The sequence below is a fragment of the Erigeron canadensis genome, chromosome 6 (assembly GCF_010389155.1).
Source record: "Erigeron canadensis isolate Cc75 chromosome 6, C_canadensis_v1, whole genome shotgun sequence".
NCBI classification, from domain to species: domain Eukaryota; kingdom Viridiplantae; phylum Streptophyta; class Magnoliopsida; order Asterales; family Asteraceae; genus Erigeron; species Erigeron canadensis.
Window position 1 is genome coordinate 35356818 of NC_057766.1, and position 19658 is coordinate 35376475.

Sequence of the window (19658 nt, forward strand, 5' to 3'; positions counted from 1 at the left end):
TCTATTTATTGTGTTTAATCATCAATCACTAACAAATTTCATGATCTGAAACCATTTATATATTACACTGAACAAAATTGATAGCATATGTATACTTGCATAGTTGCATACAGATATTAACATTAACAACTGTACTTACATCGGAAATTTAAGGTTCAGAGTTTTCTCCCCTTTCGGCTTTGGTTTTGCCTTGATCATCCGAAAATTTTTTAACGGTAAACCCTAGGCCGGAAGTCCTTCTGGATGCAACTTCTCTACCTTTGTTAAGGCTTTCAAGAACAAGGCTCCCCTTTGAACGCCAAGTGGGCCCAACAAGAATTAACGCCATTTTTTGCTTGTCGCTTTTCTAACGCCTCTTCTTGTTTTTGTCCAAGAACGCCTCTCGGGGCACTGTTCCGGGAGTTCCTGGGGCGTTCCGAGGGGGAAAAAGTGAAATTGAAGGCGTTACACGCCTTGCTCCGTTCAGTCTAAAGGTAAATCTGTCACCATATGGGCTCCATAACTTAGGCCCATAAACAATAAATCAACTTAAATTACAAAAAGGAAAAAGTAACAAGCCCAAATATAAAACACTAAGCCCATAGTCAAATAACACAAACAAACAGTAAGTGTTGGCTTGGCTTGGCTATACATTCAGAGACAGCGGCCAACGGAAAACCTGATCAATGGCCGCCAAAGGTGGAGGTGCTCCGCCGACATACTCACCGTCTCCGTCATCCTTCAAGAAATCCAGACCTTCCATTTTCACTGATGTCGATTGGGTCCGTCCCGACGGTCGTGATTTCCATCAGTGCAGACCTGCATGTATGTATATCTACTTTTTATTTTATATATTTATTTATTCTTATTTTATTTTTAATATTGATTATAATTTTTTATAATTATATATGTTGTATTTTAGCAGAGAAAAAAATATTATATATAAGAAGAATAAAACCCTAATTATATTGCCTTCAAAGGTGATTTTTATTCGATAAACATGAAATTAATCAAATGCAGTTGGGCTTTTTGTTATTTTGTTTGTTAGAGTTCAATTTGTCATTTTATTGTATTTTTTCTTTCAGTTTTACGAACAGGTGCCGTAAATGCAGCGTCGGGGTCTGCGTACGCTGAATTCGGAAATACTAAAGTCATAGTCTCTATGTAAGTTCCACCTTTTTATTGTTGATGATTCGATATATATTACTTGTTTTGCAAAGATGAGTACTTTATTGCTCTTTTGTGCCAACGTTATGCGTCCTGCCCATTTGACGAATAAGAAGTTTTGATTATGTGTAATTGCATACCTTCTGACATCTTTAAGAATTTGAGGATAATCTTTAGAACTTTTGTTACAAATGTTGCTGATGATCGTATAATTGCATATTTTGTTGATCAACCGTATTCGAAATGTGTTTGACTGCATCAATCTAGACCGTTTTTAATTTGCTTCGGTATTTTTGAGTCAGATTTGGGCCAAGGGAAAGTAAGAAAGCAATGATGTACAGTGATACTGGTCGATTGAATTGTAATGTTAGTTATACAACTTTTGCCACTCCAGTAAGGGGGCAGGTATGTCTATAGAACTTAGATTAGTATAACTTTTATTGTATTCCTACTTTCTGTATCATTTTTTCTGCGTTCCTTATTTCCATTCTATTTTTTATTGCACGGCATAGGCATCGGAAAACAAAGAATTATCTTCACAGTTGCATAAGTCTTTGGAGGGTGCCATCATTCTAGATACATTTCCAAAAACAACCGTGGATGTATTTGCATTAGTGTTGGAGTCTGGCGGTTGTAAGTTTATAAAATACTTTTATTTATACCCATACTGTTAAAATATGGATCAAATGAAAAGATAAAGGTTTGAAAAATACCCTTCTTTTTATCTATGTATGTCTTCAAGACTATGTGAATTGGGTTTTCCCTTGTCAAAGGAATCTGTTATTAGGCTAACAAATGCTTCATATTACCACTGTTTACACTTGATGCTGAGCATTTGCAAATGATTGGTGCAGGTGATCTTCCTGTAGTAATCTCATGTGCCAGTCTTGCATTGGCGGATGCAGGGATTATGATGTATGATTTGGTTGCTGCTGTTTCTGTGGTATGTACACAAGCTTACGTGCTTATTTTACTCTTCGGTGGCTCATATTTGCATCAGGATGTATAAAGCAGTTAATAGACGTAGGATGTTGTATCAAACTAGTCAAGAATTCCTTGTTTTTCTTATTTGACTACCGTATCAGATAAACAAGATGTGAATTTTTAGTATTGTTGCATGTCATTGTTAGGACTTCAGCTTAGTGGCTAAGATATTGAAATTTGATGATTTTGGATTTTGATGTCTTTTATTTGCCGCCTGCCCTTTTTATGTTAATTGGGTAAATTTGAAAGTTAGTCTGTAACGAACTTACGCTTCATTTCTGACATCTTTTTTTCTTGCGTAGTCTTGCCTAGGGAAAAATCTCGTGATTGATCCAGTTTCAGAAGAAGAAAACTATCAAGATGGCAGTCTTATGATTACATGTTTGCCATCTCGTAATGAGGTTACTCAGCTGACGATAACCGGAGAATGGTCTACCCCAAAGATTCATGAGGTATGTTTCATTCATTAAACAGGCAGTTGTATGCACACATCATATTTCTGGGGTGATGTTAAGTGATATTTAGTATAACTGGTGAAAGTTTCTACCTTTGATGATCAACAGGCAATGGAGCTATGTCTTGACGCCTGTTCAAAGTTAGGGAAGATCATGAGATCGTGTTTGAAAGAGTCTACATCCACCTCATAAGAATAGCTTCAGTTGTGCATGTTTGCTCCCCACTTAATTTTTTCCTCCTTACAAGATATACATAATAGGCATTTTAGTTTTGAGTATCTTGTTTTGCACTGTCCAAATTTTGAACGTGTGAAAATATTCTCTTTTGTTGCCGGCCTAAATTTACTTCTTTATATCTATGTTTCTTTTTTAGGAGTTCAAATATCAGTTTTTTATTTTATTATCAATATATAAATGCAGCATTACCTTTTGTAGTTTCTTAGTTCGGAAACGGTAGCATTCCTACCTGAATTAACTGTCTTAGACACATCTGATATTTAGCAGGAAACAACATTAAACATGGTGTTAGTTGTTACGAGTACTATGTTCATGATGTCATTCTAGTATCTATCATTGCCCCTATGATTCTTATCATCTTTAGTAAGTTTTGCTGTGCCTACAAGAGGTTCCAGATGAGTATAGCATATTCTTTTTTGAATTTTTTTTTTATTCATTTGTCTACATTACAACTCTCCGGAGTCCGGAATAATATAACTGTATTTTCAAACGAAGAACAGAGGTCTAACTGTAACTACCCAGTTAGATGGATGCTTCTTATATCAACCTGAGTAAAGTGAGCCCTCGTTTAAAATCTTGATTTAAAATTTGCATCTCTTTTTTTTTTTTATTTTTAATCTCACCCTTGTTTGTTTATATTTTGGTTTTAAGATTAGTTTAGGTTTAAAATAAACCCTTTAAGCTTATGTGGTATGTGTGATAGAGTGGGATCAAGTTTTTGGATGGATACTTTGTAAATATGTGTGAGAATCATATGGATTTATTTAGTTAATTTTCTATATATAAGAATGGCCCACATACATACGGCATTTCAGATATGAATTTAGATCGATTGCCCAGCTCGTTCGTTGTTGCCTTTCAAAAGAAAGATGAGATATTAAAAACCATGTTTCTCGCAAATTAACTACTTACATCCCAACTAATTGGCGATGGTTAGCGAGTTCCTTTGATGGTTAGCGAGATTATTGGGTGGGCTAAGAAAAACCATAAGTCTATGTTGCTGTTCAAAGTTGACTTTCAAAAGGCTTTTGTCCATTTGTCCTGCCCATTTCTGGATTTAGTTTTGGAGGGTATGGCTTTCCCGACTAAGTGGCGATCATGGATGCAGGCTGTTCTGAGAAGTGAGATCAGCTCGCTCGGCAGTATTGGTTAATGGGTCCACCTCAAGTGAGTTACAGTTTCAGCGTAGACTGAGACAAGGAGATCTTTTATCTCCATTACTTTTTATCATCGGAATGAAAGCCTTAACTGTTATGTATATCCAATCTTCTTTATGCAGATGATGCTATCTTGCTTGGCCAATGGTCGTCTTGTAAGATTCAAAATCTGGCACGATTGCTCAGATGCTTTTATTTGATATCGGGCCTTCGAATTAACTATGAAAAGTCAGTTCTGTTTGGTGTGGGAGTCTCAGAGGTTAAATAAAAGTCAATGTCTTCTCTTATCGGCTATAAGTCTGGAGAATTTCTGTTCAAATACTTGGGTTTAACTGTGGGTGCCAATATGAATCGGGTGGCAAATTGGCAGCCGGTTTTTGATGCTTTTGACAAGAAATTGGCTCTTTGGAAGGCATCATCATTATCAATTAGGGGCCAATGGGGGGAGGTTAACACTTTTAAAATCAGTGATGGAATTGCTTCCCACACACTTTTTTTTCTCTCCCCCCCCCCCCCCTCTGTTATTTTGAAACTAGAAGTCAAAAGAAGAAAATTTTTGTGGGATGGATCCGAGGATACAAAAAAGATCAATTGGGTGAATTGGAGCAGGTTACAACCAGAATTGAAGATGGAGGGTTGGGATTATCACCATTAAAACATGTAAACTTGGCTCTTTACCAGAAAAGAATATTGAACTATGAGGAGACAATGGAATTAAATAATTGCTTAGCATTTCTTTACCAGTGGCAACCATCATCTTCGCCAGACAAATGGGTTTGGACTATCGATTCAAAAGGAGCTTTCTTGTTGCTTCTATGAAGAAATGTTTGTGTGAGGTTAATATTTCTCTTCCCTCATTCATTATCAAGTGGAATAACTAGGTCCCAAGAAAGTCAATGTGTTTGCGTGGAGGGTTGAGATGGATCGTATACTTACTCTCGAGGCTCTATTAAAGAGAGGTATTGGGATAAACTCAACTCTTTGTCATCTGTGTGTGTTTGAAAATGAATCTAGTGAGCATTTATTCCCTTCATGCAATATTGCTCTGGAAGTGTGACAACTGATTAGTAGTTGCTGCCCTATACCTCCCTTGTATGCGTTTTCTGTTAGAGATCTTCTTAGGTTCAAAATAACTCACACTTGGACCCAGAGAAAGTTAAGGTGATTGAGGGCTATGATCTCACAGCTTTATGGTGTATCCGGAAGGCGAAAAATGAAAAGGTATTTTTACAAACTACAGTTGCAGCTTATAAAATCTTAGGAGAAGTTAGATCTCTTGGGTATCTTTCGATTAAAAGTCAGTCGACATTTAAGAAAGTTGATTGGAATGCTTGGTGTAATTTTATCTTGTTAACTACGGAGCAAGTACCCGCGCGTTGCGGTGGTGAGATGGTGGGGGTGATAGGTCATACAGTGTGATAGCCAAATGCCTTAACCGTACGGGTTCCACCCTCGGATTTAAAAATTCGTCGAAAGTATATCGAATGACATCTCTAATGAAAAAGCATTAAATTTTAAGAACACCCATATAATTTTTATAATTTATCGATGTACGGTTTTTGAGATAAAAGATTTTGAATGAATTGGAGGAAGAAATGATTTATGGAGGACAGATAAAAAAATGATTGGTTGAGATTTAAAAAGAGAGAAAGGGTTTTAGGTAAATATAGAATTGATATATGAGCATTTTGGGAAAATAAATGTTGAAACTTAAAATGTAAACAGGGTAGATCTGCTTTATAATACGAGAGATAGTGCCCGCGCGTTGCAACGGTGAGATGGTGGGGTGGTAGGTAATAGGATGTGATAAGGCATAGAGTGTAATAGCCAAATGCCTTAGCCGTACGCCCTCGAATTTGAAATATCGTCGAAGGTATATCGAATGACATGTCTAATGAAAGAGCACGAAATTTTAAGAAGACTCATACAATTTTTATAATTTATCGATATACGTTTTTTGAGATAAAAGATCTTGAATAAATTAGAGGAATAAAATGATTTATGGAGGAGTGAAAAAAAATGAGTGATTGAGATTTGGGAAGAGAGAGAAAAATGAATAGTTGAGATTTAAGGGTATTATATGTATATTAGGTAGAGATGTTTAAATTAGTGAATAAAAAAGAGGGGCAATATAAGTACTTCAATTCATCTTTTGAGAATTTCAAAAAAAGAGGTCCTCCTTTATAATATAGTATTAGAAGTATTAGATAGTATAGATAATGGTTTGTACTTGATTTTGCTAGGTTCTTACTAGTTTGTTTGATCAATAAAATTTTAGATCCAAAATAACTTGCATCCCATACGCTTTTGAAAATGAGCTTTTTAAGTTCTTAAAAAGTTAATATGATGCACGTTTATATAACAAATTTGCTTTTTAATCTCAAAAGGTTGGCTTCAAATCAATTCAAGTGCTTACAGGAATCATGTGATCATGCCCAAGTAAAACAGAACCCAATCGAACATAACATCTAAACAAAAACCTAGATTAAACCCACAAAAACCAAACAACATAACTTAAAATTTGTATGGTGGATCTAATACGGTTACCTAGACAAAATATGAAAGTTAGGGCAAAATCTAAGACAAATCCAGAATAGAATGGGGTGGTTAATAACTTAAACCTTTTCGCTTAACGTGGAAAATTAAACCATTTCTTCACTGGAAAATCATACTATTACATTTCTACAGTAACAACTTATACAATACCCAAAATAAACTTAGGTGGTGTTTGATAAACTCTTAATTAAAAAGCCATGACTTAATTTTAATTGTCTTAATCCATTAAGTCAAGAAAATATGTTTGTTTTTGACTTAATAAACCAAAAAATAACTATATTGACTTAATCTATACAGACATTGTATATCAATTCAGTCACTTTTTGCATTCAGTCACTTAAAACAAACAGGCCCTTATAATACACTTGGTTAAATTAATAAAAAAGATTTATAGTATGACAGGTGCAAGGGTTATTAGAATAGAAAGGAAACATTTGATAACCAACCAAACATACCCCCTAAATTGTCTAAAGTGTTTAAGAAAGGGAGCTGACCCGACCCATTAAGAAACGAAACCCTAACCCGACGAGGGGACATATCTCAGAACATTCAACTTTATTATATATATGCAATCTAGCAAGATGCTAGTATTACATACAAAAGATCAAGTACGTACGGGGTAGAGTTACATGAAAACAAAGAAGTCAAAACTGAAAACAGTTCCACTTAGTCCAGTTAAGGTCGAGGGGCCTTAGCAATGCTATACTCATCAAACACATGAGGAGCAAACCCTTTAGGGCATTGCCAGGAGATGAACTGGCGTGGGCGCATCCGCGTGGGGGGTGTTAGCCATTTATCCGTTACTGCCTTTCAAAAAAAAAAGATCGAGGGAGCATTTCTGATTTGTCAGCCACAAGTAGCTGGTGCTTTTAATTTCCTTGAATGCAAAACGAAGAGATGGCTCCTTGTTGGAGAAGATTTTATCATTCCGGGTCGACACCATTGCTGAACTAAAGACCAGAGTGAGTTAGCAAAGGGGCAGATGCGTAGCAGTTTCTTGTTGCCCGAGAATTTGCCCGAGGGATCTAAGTTGCAAGTCCAGACGTCTTCAAAAACTGTTGTATTAATGCGAGAGAGTCGAAAGAGGAAGTCCTGAAGTTGATTCAGCTCAGTCGGTGTTGAAGGAGGACGTGTCCATTTCCATTCCCACCATTAGTACACCTGTCTCTAATTAAGCTGCCCTTATGACTCTCTAATCTCTACAAATCTCGAGCCAGGAGAATCTCAAAAGTGTTACCATTACCTAGAGTACGTACCTCTAAAAACACTCTCCAACGAAATAATACATATGGGAGTTCAAATTTGCAATGACGAACCAAGCTCCCATCAAGTTCGATCTATATGCATGGGATAGGAGAACAGTTTCTAGAGGATGAATGAATTGCTGTGACAGTGCGTCTCCAAAGACTACCAGGTTGTTTGTGGAATTGCCACCACGTACCATTTAGAAAGCATGCAGAGATAAATTTTTGATTTTTAAACAACCCAACCCAAGTCCGCCCATATTCAAAGGTGTGAAACTATATATTCTGTCCCAGGAAACCCAACCCAAGTCCGCCCATATCTCATGTAATATATATAATCTTGTAAAATAGAATAAAACTCAAAATTAAGAGAGGAGTACGTAAGGAAGGAATCGAATTAAGTGAGGGAGACATGGCGGAGCAAAAGTCGATCGACAACAACAACAACGACAAAAGGTATTTTACCTTTCTTCTTCTTCTTCATCATCATCATCATCATCATCATCATCATCATCATCATCATCATCATCATCATCATCATCATCATCATCATCATTATTATTATTATTATTAAGATGTTGGATGGATGGATTTATCTTCTATTAAATTTATTTATTTACAGTAATATTAAATTGTATCAACGAAGGAGTAAATATGTATAATTATTGATTGATGTAAATGAATATATACATGATGATAGTTTTTTATATTAAATTCATTCATTTATTCAAAGTCATATTATATTGTATATCAATTAAGGAGTGAATATTTATAATGATTGATTGATGTGAATGAATATATATATACATGATGATATTGATATTGACATGATATACAGCGTGAAGGATATACCATTAACACGGGCAGAATATTTGAAGTCGAAATTTGCCGTAACACCCGAAAAAGTGTCACAGTACCTTCTTAAAGAAAGGATTAGACGCCGCGAAGAAAGAGAAAAAAGACGACAAGAGGGCTCCTACGACGGTGATAAGGCGGGCAACAAGGAGTCGTAATTCATCCTTTTTCTCTCTTTTTTAACATTTTTCATATTATTAATTTGTAGTACTTATAATTGTCTTCTTATAAAACCGACTAGTTAATGATATGATTCATTCATGTGTGAATTTTCTAGATACAAACAATTTTTTACGAACTTTACTCCGTGTTTGGATAAGCCCCCTTGCGGCCCTGAAGCCTGGTTTCATTATCGGGATGAATTAGCTCTCGAAAAAGCTGCTGCTGCTGCTTCCTGTCATGATGATGACGTTGATGCACCAGGCAGGCCTAAAAAGAAACTCAAGGTTCATCAGGAAACGACGTCCACTCAGAAAGAAAAGAACAGGTACTTGAGGCTGCTTGCTTTTTTAGCTACTAGTATATGTTGGTTGGATATCAAGCACTTGACTTTATTACCTCGGTTTTTTTAATATATAAGTATGTTGTTGACACTGCTTGCATTTCCTAGTCTCACGACGCAAGTATGGCAAAGGATGCTGCTTAGGAACACAGGAAATGACCTGCTAAAACCACAACACTCAGCCAAGGCATCTGGAATGGATAAGCAGATCAAAGTCACACTAGGATGATATATGATGGAAAAGAAAGTGGCTGCTTTTGAGCAACGACGGAACTTCATTGGGGCGAAGGGGGGTGGTAGCCCCTCCAAAATTTGTATCATAATATGAATGTTACATTAATAAATATTGATATATAATAAAGATGACTATGTATGTGTGTAGATGTAGTCATGTAGAGACAAAACTCTATGAAATTCCAAAACGAAAACACCCATTAAATATGAACTCTTTTGATTAAATTTCACTTTGGATTGAATTAGTGTTATAATATGTAACCAGTAGCTTTATATTAGTTTGGTTCATATCATTTTTTTTTATATGTAGTGTTAAATTTTAGTTTGCAACAATTTGTTCAATATGATAACTAGATTATTATGTTGTTCCTTGATTTGAAGTTTGTAGTTGCTCATTCAAAAGGCTTTAAAAGGCGTTTTTTAGCTAATATATTTCAATTGATTGTACATGTTTACTTTGAATACAAACATATAGATAGTTATATACATATTTAAAATACGTATATTTTCAGAACATCGAATTTCGCCCCCGCAAAAAAAATTTCAAGTTCCGTCACTGCTTTTGAGATCGATCCTTAAGAACTTGAACTTTATTCCTGGGTGGAACTATGTAATCTATTACAGCTGAGAATAGTTTACTTGCTGTTTTACTTTATCGCTACGTGTTTGCCTGTTCCCTTTGAAGTTATATAATGTAATACGGAGTATATTTTATCGCGGTGCATGATGGTTGAACTTGAACTTCTGTTGGAAGTAGTAGTTTCATGTATTAAGACTGGTGTTTTACAAGCTCTATTGACTCGATTTTTGTTTAATTAATGTAAACCTTTATCCCACGTTGCTTCTTGTTGATTTAGTATTTCTTAGCCCTTTCCGGTCGTATATACATATGATTAATTGGTGCTTTTTATCTTTGTTGTTGCATATCAAGTCCTTGAAGAAGAATATTTATTTTCGTTGCCAGCACGTTACCCCATGATGAACATTTCTTATAGAGTTTTTTTCTTTCTTTTCAAAATTCAATGTTTATCTTTTTAATTGCTACCTTCATTTAGGGTTTCGGCATAGTTGGGTGGTTGATCTGATTATTCTTTTTTGAACCTAACTAGCCGTATGCTTGATTTTGTTCTAATATGGCTGACCCTTTGTTTTCTTTTTCTTTTAAGGTAAGAGATTTGGGCATTGCTTCCAGGTATATCTTTACACCCTCCTTGTATGTGTTGCTGATACACACTTCTTAGTTTCTCTATGGTTTGTTCATAAGAGAATCGATTTTTGACGTGGGTTGATATTACGGAAGAAGTTAGGCTGTCATCTTGCATGATGGTGCCACCTGCCAGAAGTAAGCTCTTGATAAAATAAATGTGTGAGTTTCCTGGATAGAACTTTGTAATTTATTGCAGCTACATCTTTTGCACCCTCCTTGTATGCATGTGTCATTGATACACCTTCCTTAGTTGCAACCTTAAATGCTATTTCTACAATGAAAAGAGCATTTGCTGCAATTCTCGCTTTATAACGATCTGATATTCTCTTATGTTTGAATCATTGGTGTTTTCTTCTTTCATCTTGTCTCTTATTTTGTTTTGTACAAGTTACTGTTTTGGGGATGCACAACAATCACACAGATTGGATTTTTGAAAGCCATGGTATTACTGCCCGGCGCCCGTGTTGCCATGTCTACAGATTTGAGTTCACGTTCATGGTGCATGTATAAATTATTTCTATAAATAGATGTCTGTAGATTGAATCTGAAAGTCGGTCAGAACGAAGGAGATGCAGGACCTTTAATCTAACTTTGCTTATCCTGGTTCGCTCATTTTTAAAGTATTCAAATTCTCTGCTTTATAGATTAATAATGCGGCCTAATCATGGGTTTGCTTTGTATGTGGTGTCGAGGACAATATGTATTCTGAATTTATATATTGCAGGTAGAACGGAGGATTTTAATGGGGGTGAATATTTAGTCTCAGAGGGTTATAACGATGATGCTTATTGCATGCAAACCTCATCAGGGTACTGTCCTGATTATATTCTTGATTAAGTGATTACCTAAGATATGTACTTCAGAAAAGTGTCAGTGCCTACATATTTCGATCTCTCTTGCAACATCTATCATGCTTAGGATATATATACTTAAGTAGGGATTCATATATCTTCATATACTCTGATCTTTTAAAAGATATTCTTTCTTCGGCTTCAACTAAGTTCCTAAAGCTGATGTTTACTGGGCTTAGCCCAGTTTCCTTCAGTCTGAGCTTATCTCACTGAGCTCTTCAATCTTCAAGTTACACAAATCTAGACGTCTTTTATTCAGCAACATGCTCTTAACAAGTTTTGTCCATCAGGTTCACTAAGGGTTTAGTTCATAATAATGAGCAATAACATAATGTAAGAGATTGGGCATTGCTTTCAGATATATCTTTGCACCCTCCTTGTATGTGTCATTAATATGCAGTACTTGGTTTTTCTATAGTTTGTTCAGAAGAAAATCGATGTTTCATGTGGGTTGATTTTGCCGTATGAACTTAGGCTATCATCTTGCACGATGGTGCCACCTGTCAGAACTCAGAAGTAAGTTCTTGATAGAATGAGGTTGGCCAAATGAACTATATTCCTATATCTTGTCTTGGGTAAAGGGTACCTCTTGTTAACTTATATTCCTAATTTCCTATATCTTGTCCCATCGTCCTTTCTATGTAGTTAGGTTCTATTGTGTCTTCGATCTATTTTCTCATATAAAAAGCCCAAATTTAGTTGAAATAAAAGGAGCATTTGCTGCGATTCTTGCTTTATAATGATCTGATACCCTATTTTGCTGGAATCATTAGTATTTTCTTCTTTCATGTCTTTTATTTTCTTCTAATAATGTAAGTGATAGGGCATCGCTTGTAGGTATATCTTTGCACCCTCCTTGCAAGTATTATTGATACGTGCTTCTAGTTTTTCTATGGTTTGTTCAGAAGAAAATCGATGTTTCATGTGGGTTGAATTTGCCGTATGAAATTAGGTTGTCATCTTGCATGATGGTGCCACCTGCCGGAAGTAAGTTCTTGATGGAATGAGGTTGGACAAATGAACTATAATCTATATGTCCCATCGGTTTTTATACGTAGTTATGTTCTATTCTGTCTTCGATTTATTTCTTAATATGAAAAGCCCAAATGCAGTTGGAACGAAAAGAGCATTTGTTGCGATTCCCGCTTTATAATTACCTGATTTCGGAATCATTGATATGTTCTTCTTTCATCATGTCTGTTATTCTGTTCTGTACAAATTATTGTTTTGGGTTTTTACAAAAATATATATTCCAAAATTACATATTGCATTGAAAAAGGAGGATGTTCCTACGGCTACATATTTTGTATCAGAGGGTTATAAGATGATGCTTATTGCATGAGACCTCATCAGGTACTGTCCTGATTATATTCTTGATTAACTGAGATATGTACTTCACGAAAGTGTCAGTGCCTACTTTTTCCGATTTCACCCACAACATCTATCATCATGCTTAAAATATATATTCTTAAAATAGGAATTCATATATATCTTCTATGACTCTATCTTGATCTTCATATATTCTTATCTTTTAAAGATCGAGATATCCTTTCTTCCACTTCAAGTAAGTTTCTAAAGCTGACGTTTACCTGGGTTAAACCAGTTATCTTCAGTCTGAGCTGGACTGAGCTCTTCAATCTCCAGGTCAAACAAATGACAAACCTAGATGTCATTTTTTTAGCAACCTGCTCTTAATAAGTTTCTTCCATCAGATTCATTAAATGGGTTTAGTTCATAACAATAAGCAATAAATATCTTTGTTTGACAGGTTTCAATACTTCTACTCGAGTTTTTGGGATCATAACCAAATTGTGCCTAACATTACAAATTTTTAAACTGCGGAATTAAACACAATCTAATCTAATCTGTTGTGATTTAATTAAAAACTTGTAATAGTTCTTTCTTTTGCTTCATTTTATTGGATTAAATATTTGTAATACTTCATTTTGAACATGATTCATGAAGAACCGATATCTGAGTCATTAAAAGATAGGATTATGGAGAAGAGGCACAAGAATGATGAAGATGGTGATGAAGATGTTACTTACATCGGGTACGGTGTTATTACAGCTCAATTAATTTGCTACCTAGATCACATACAGTTGTTGTTAATAGTCATTAGTAACGTAATTTTGAAATAGATAACAATATGTCAACGAAGAATTTGAACGAGTGTCGTGTTAAAAGTCTTAGCTAAACGAATCATTTCTTGGGAAAAGCCGGAAGGAGCCGCGAGAGCCCAAGAGGGGAACAAAACCCCACCCACCTCTCTTTCCCCTCGCATTTATCACTCACTTTTTCTCTCTATCTTATCTTTTTTCTCTCTTTCTTTCAAAGCAAGACCAAACACCCCATTTATTATCATCTCATTCTTTTCTTCTTAAAAAATCTGGATTTGAACTTGTGGTAGTAACAAAAGTGTTAGTAAATGAATATATAACAACAATATCTTGCAAAACTTGAAGGATTTTGGGTTATAAAAGTGTTCATCCCCTTTAAGGCTTCAAAAACCGGATTTTGAGCTTCGGGTCAAATTGGTAAGTGTTTCTTAGCTTAAAATGTTCCTCTTACATTGTAGAATACTTCCTTGCTATAGATCTTAACGATTGGTGGTCGATTTGAGTGTAAAATGTGTGTTTTGTCTCAAAAACGGGTTTGAAATCAAAGCTTGATAAATTGGAAATGGGTTTGTGAATTGGTATGTTTTTATGTCATGGTTATACTTGAAATTTAGTTGTGTTAAAGTTTGGTAACCGAATTTGGCTTCTAAGTGGGTCGATTTTGAGGTCAAAAGCCGTTTTCTTGTTTTTCGAAAATCTGCGGATGATCCATGTTCATCACATCATCCGCCGGATCATCCGCCACAATGTCCGCAGATTCCTGACCTCCCTTATCATTTTCGTTCGGTTATCGGTCGATGTTCAATGATCCAAAGCTTGTTTATTAGTCTTATATCATCATTTTAAGGTCAACAAAATTGATTAAAACATATTTCTAAACACTTGATTTTCAAGTCAAATTTTAGTACTAATTAAGTCATTCAACTATGTTTAACCAAAACTCTTTATTGGTCGTTTAAACATTCTCGAATCATTTCCAAAACACCTTTGAGGAAATCGTGGTATAGTATAACTAGTATTGACCATGGCTTGTATTGTGACATATATTGCTAGGTTGTGGACATTAAACGATCATTGGACATTCGTAGCTTGATATTAACTTCTTGTTGTTGAATCAAGGTGAGTTCCGTAGCTCCCTACTCAATTGAGATTCGGGCTGAAAGGTGTACACATACGTGCTTGTTTCATTGTTTGGTTAAATTGATTGACGACTTATTGTTTGATTAAATGATGGATAGTTTTGATTGATTGTTTGGTTGATGGATAGCCTTAATTGATTGTTTGATTGATGGATAGTCTTGATTGATTGTTTGATTGATGGATGGTCTTGATTGATTGAATAATGGATTGATTGACACGTTTGGTTGATTACGCATATGATTGTGATATTGTGATTATTTAGGATAGATGTACATACATGGAAGTCGGTTATACCTTCAAAGGGTTTGAGATGTGGTGGGAAGGCTGCGGGTGACCCTATATATAAGCATCGAGAACTCGTTGAAAGTAGAATCCTCCTAAGTGTATGTACGTATGGCTTTGGTTGGTTGATGATTGATGGATTTGTGATTGAGGTAACATGCATTGTTGGTTATGGATGAGACGTACGTATCCCCACGCTAATGGGAAACGTGAGCGGGAATGTTCGCACCCCTCTTGTATGGAAACGTGTGTGAGGCCGTTCGCTCCCCGGGGAACGTAAACACGCGTACGTATTGATATGGTTGTTGATGAGACGCAAGTGCCCCCAAGCTAATGGGAAACGTGAGCGAGAACGTACGCACCCCTTTTGTATGGGAAACGTGTGCGAGGTCGTTCGCTCCCCGGGGGACTTGCACATTTTGATGATGGTTGAGAGACACACGATTTACACTCATGCATTGCTTGATCATGTCGCATACATACATACTTTGTCCATTCCTTATTGCTATGCATATTCTTTGACGTTGATATTACTCATGCATAAGTGTGACACGCACCATTCATTCTTGTTGATACATTATTGGCTTGCTATGTAATGAGGTTTACTTTCAGTTACCTATCCTGGTTGATGTTGAGCCTTGTAAAGGCTACTTGTAAGCCTTTACTTACCTTACTTATCGTGATATTTGTCGATGGTCACTTGTGAACCATTACTACGAACTCACCAACCTAGTGTTGACTTTGTTTAGTGCACTTTTCAGGTATTCGTGTGAAGTTGGAGCCTTGATGGCTACTTGTTGTTACTGCTAGATACTTATGTTGGACTCGGGCTTGGACTTTTGTTGATCAAGGATTCATTCGCCCATTGCTTTACTTTATGCTTAGGATCGATAACCATCTTTTGATTGTGCATTTTGTACTTTATATTGAGGATTGGATTCACTGGATCCCTTTTATTTATTTAGACTTATTCTACAATAATTTCATGCATACGCTATATCTTTTCGGTAATATTTCGAGCCTAGCTCGGGGTGTTACAGAATGGTGGCCCATGCAGGTCGTAGAGAATTAGGCGGTTTGACCTAGAATACGGCTTAAGTTAAAACTCTTCGTATAACATGCATGGTTAATTAGGAATTTTGTGTGCAACGTGAAATTGTATGAACCCTAAAAGTTATGCATTATGAGTTCGTAGACAGGATCATTTATGTGATGATGTGAGTACAATTGGACAAGTTGTTGTTTTGTGATGTGTAGAAGGTGGACAATGTGTAGTGTATGATGAGCACAATGTGATTAATGTGTATATTGATTTGGGCTTAATTGTGGTTGAGATGATTTGTTGTCATGGCTTGGTGATAGTTTGATGATTTAGGGCAAAGTGAAGTTATGGCTTTAACTTAGTATAATATTGTGGTAACCTTAAAAGAGCCTGATCAACTATTTTATGGTCACCCGGTATTATAACAAGTTAATGACATCACGGATTGCACGCGCTTGGCTTAGGGTATAATAAGGAACCGACATGCTTTATGGAAGTTGATTGGGTGGAGGGTTAACCGTTGGTACACCCTGTATACAAACCCGATCAATAACTAAAAAACATGTCGAATTCAGATTATACTTTGAACCATTCGTGTTAGTTACTTATATTGTATAATGTGGTAAATATGAGTATTGTACTTGATTTGATAGTGGACAATTGTTGTGAACTTGACATGGGAACCTTGATATATTGTCTTTAGTGTAGTGATATGAGACATCCATGATATGTTGGTATGATAGCATGATATATGACAGTTACCTGGGGACATTTATACGTTGGCCTTAGTGGAAAGACATTACTGTCTGCAATCTGATTTCATGTCTGCAACTGAAGATGTGGTCTGAAGATCTGTAAGCTGAAAATATAATACTGTTTGTTTTATAAACTGGTTACTGTCTGCATAAACCGAAAATATATAACTATCAAACTTAAATAACTAGATAGAAGACTAGAAGTCATTTAACATTCAAGTTATATAAAAAATACAATAAAAGCACAAAATAACAACTACAAAAAAAAAGAAGCAAAATACACTCAAAGTACATTATTTTGCATTATTTTGCAGAGTATTTTTAGTATCTTATTACTAGTTAACGAACAAGAACTTAAACAAAACAAGATATGAATGAACAAAAAATTAAACAAACAGAATATGCATTGAGATCGAAGAAAGCAAAAGAAAAAAAGCTCTTTTGAAGGTGCACCAACAACAATCAGATAAGAAGAGAAAAAAAAGAAATATAAATGACAATAATCACTAAAAAATAAGTATCTTTATCAAAGAAAGAAAAAACAAACATAAAGAAAAACAATATACAATTATAGCAAAAAAAGGGGGAAAAAATATAGATAGAAGACATACCTAGGGTTCCGATGAAGGAGATGATCGGCGAGTAAGTTGGCCGGTGAAGGGTGACCGGCGAACAGTGGTGTGTGGAGGAGATGAGATGGAGGGAGTCTTGTTGATGGGGAAGAGCGGTTGTAATGTGTTTAGATTTTGTTTTGTTTTTAAGTTTTGTTTTGCAGATGATATAAGAAGGTAGAATAATGCTTTTTTTTAAGGTTATAAAAGCACTTTTAAGATCTTATTTCTTTTAAAAAACAAACCGTCTTCGGCCCTAACGTCTGCACGCCCGCAGACATAAGATGCTTTACAGAAGTATTAATCAAAACAAACAGAACCTAAATATGTGTAGTGTGTTGGCATTAAAGTACCTACAAAGGAGGGGAATATCGAAACTTAAAACTATATTGAGACGGCCGATATGTATAATTACTTGTAAATAACTGACACAGGGGAATATCGAAACTTAAAACTACAAAGGAGCAAGGAATCGACGGGAGGGAGGCATGGCCGACCAAAACTCGATAGACAACAACATCAGCAACAACAAAAGGTACGTATTATTATTATTATGTTGGGATGGAATGATGGACGGATATAATATTTTGATAGGCTTATTGGATGGATGGATACTAATTTCCCCTTTTGAATAAATTAATTTATTTATTCAAAGTCATATTATATTGTATATCAATTAAGGAGTGAATATTTATAATGATTGATTGATGTGAATGAATATATATATACATGATGATATTGATATTGACATGATATACAGCGTGAAGGATATACCATTAACACGGGCAGAATATTTGAAGTCGAAATTTGCCGTAACTCCCGAAAGCTTGGCAAACTACTTTCTTAAAGAAAGTATTAGACGATGCGAAGAAAGAGAAAAAAGACGACAAGAGGGCTCCTATGATAGTGATGAGGAGTGCGACGAGGAGGAGTAATTCATCCTTTTTCTCTCTTTTTTATATTTTTCATATTATTAATTCGTTGAACTTATAATTGTCTTCTTATAAAACCGACTAATTAATGATGATTTATTCATGTGTGAATTTTCTAGATACAAACCATTTTTTAGGAACAAGGTTGATTGTTTGGTTAAGCCCCCTTGCGGCCATGATGCCTGGGTTCGTTATCAGAATAAGTTAGCTCTCAAAGAAGCTGCTGCTGCTGCTGCTGCTGCCTGTCATGATGACGACGTTGATGCACCAGGCGGGCCTAAAAAGAAACTCAAGGGTGTTAATGAACAAAAGGCGCTGGAAGGCACGTGGTCAAGAGACGACAATGTCCACTCAGAAAGTGGCCGCTTTCGAGATGGATCCTTAACAACTTGAACTTTGTTCCCGGGTGGAACTTTGTAATCTATTACTGCTTTACAGTTTATTTGCTGTTTTACATTATTTCGTCGTGATTACGACTTGATTTCCTAGCTATATTATTATGTAAAATATAATATAATATTCTAGTGCATGATATTTGAACTTGAACTTCTGTTGAAGTCTACAGTTTCATGTATTAAGAAGATTGGCATTTTACAACCTCTATTGCTTGCAGCTATATCTCACCCTCCTTGTATGCGTCATTGATATAATGCTTGGCGTGGGTTTATTTTACGTATGAAGTTAGGCTGTCATTTTGCACGATGGTGCCACCTGTCAGACGTAAGTTCTTGATAGAATGAGGTTGGACAAATGAACTATAATCCTATATCCACTTGTCCCATCTTTCTTTTTATGTAGTTATGTCGTTCTTTTGTGTCTTCGATTTATTTCTTTATATAAAAAGCCCAAATATATATAGCTGTAAACCTTAAATGTACAGAGGATTTGCTGTTATTCTTGCTTTATAATGATTGAATAGTCTTAGTATATTATCCTGTCAGGTTTCAGCAACCTGTTCTTAGTAAGTTTTGTCCGTCAGGTTCACTAAGGGTTTACTTCATAACAATAAGCAATAAAATTTCTACATTTGACAGCAGGTTCTGTTTGAGTTTTTGGGATTTTGCCTTACATAAAAACTTTTTAAACTGTGGAATTAAACACGTACATCCTAATCTAAACTGTAGTGTTGATTTAACTAAATAATCGTTCTTTCTTTGTTTCGTTTTATTAGATGAAATATTAGTCATACTTTATATTGAATCTTGAAGAAGGGGATATGATGTTAGTTTAGCCCAGTAAGAAGCCTACTGCAGATATGTCCCCAATTTCTGAATCATCAAAAGATAGGATCATGGAGATGAGGCACAAGAATGATGAAGATGGTGATGAAGAAGATACAGCTGTTACA

The 19658-nt window shown here is 35.6% G+C and overlaps 2 protein-coding genes across 2 annotated transcripts; both read left to right on the forward strand.

The window, feature by feature from the left end:
• Window positions 1-591: 591 nt before the first annotated feature.
• LOC122603943 (exosome complex component RRP41-like) lies at window positions 592-2967 on the forward strand. Its single transcript, XM_043776808.1, has 7 exons — window positions 592-804; window positions 1065-1143; window positions 1449-1551; window positions 1659-1779; window positions 2001-2089; window positions 2433-2582; window positions 2694-2967. Exons 1-7 carry the CDS (start codon window positions 666-668, stop codon window positions 2775-2777), a joined length of 765 nt encoding a protein of 254 aa, XP_043632743.1. The 5' UTR covers window positions 592-665; the 3' UTR covers window positions 2778-2967.
• Window positions 2968-17725: 14758 nt separating this feature from the next.
• On the forward strand, window positions 17726-18906 carry LOC122606278. The gene is made up of 3 exons (XM_043779239.1): window positions 17726-17913; window positions 18139-18309; window positions 18430-18906. Exons 1-3 carry the CDS (start codon window positions 17867-17869, stop codon window positions 18701-18703), a joined length of 492 nt encoding a protein of 163 aa, XP_043635174.1. The 5' UTR covers window positions 17726-17866; the 3' UTR covers window positions 18704-18906.
• Window positions 18907-19658: the final 752 nt, after the last annotated feature.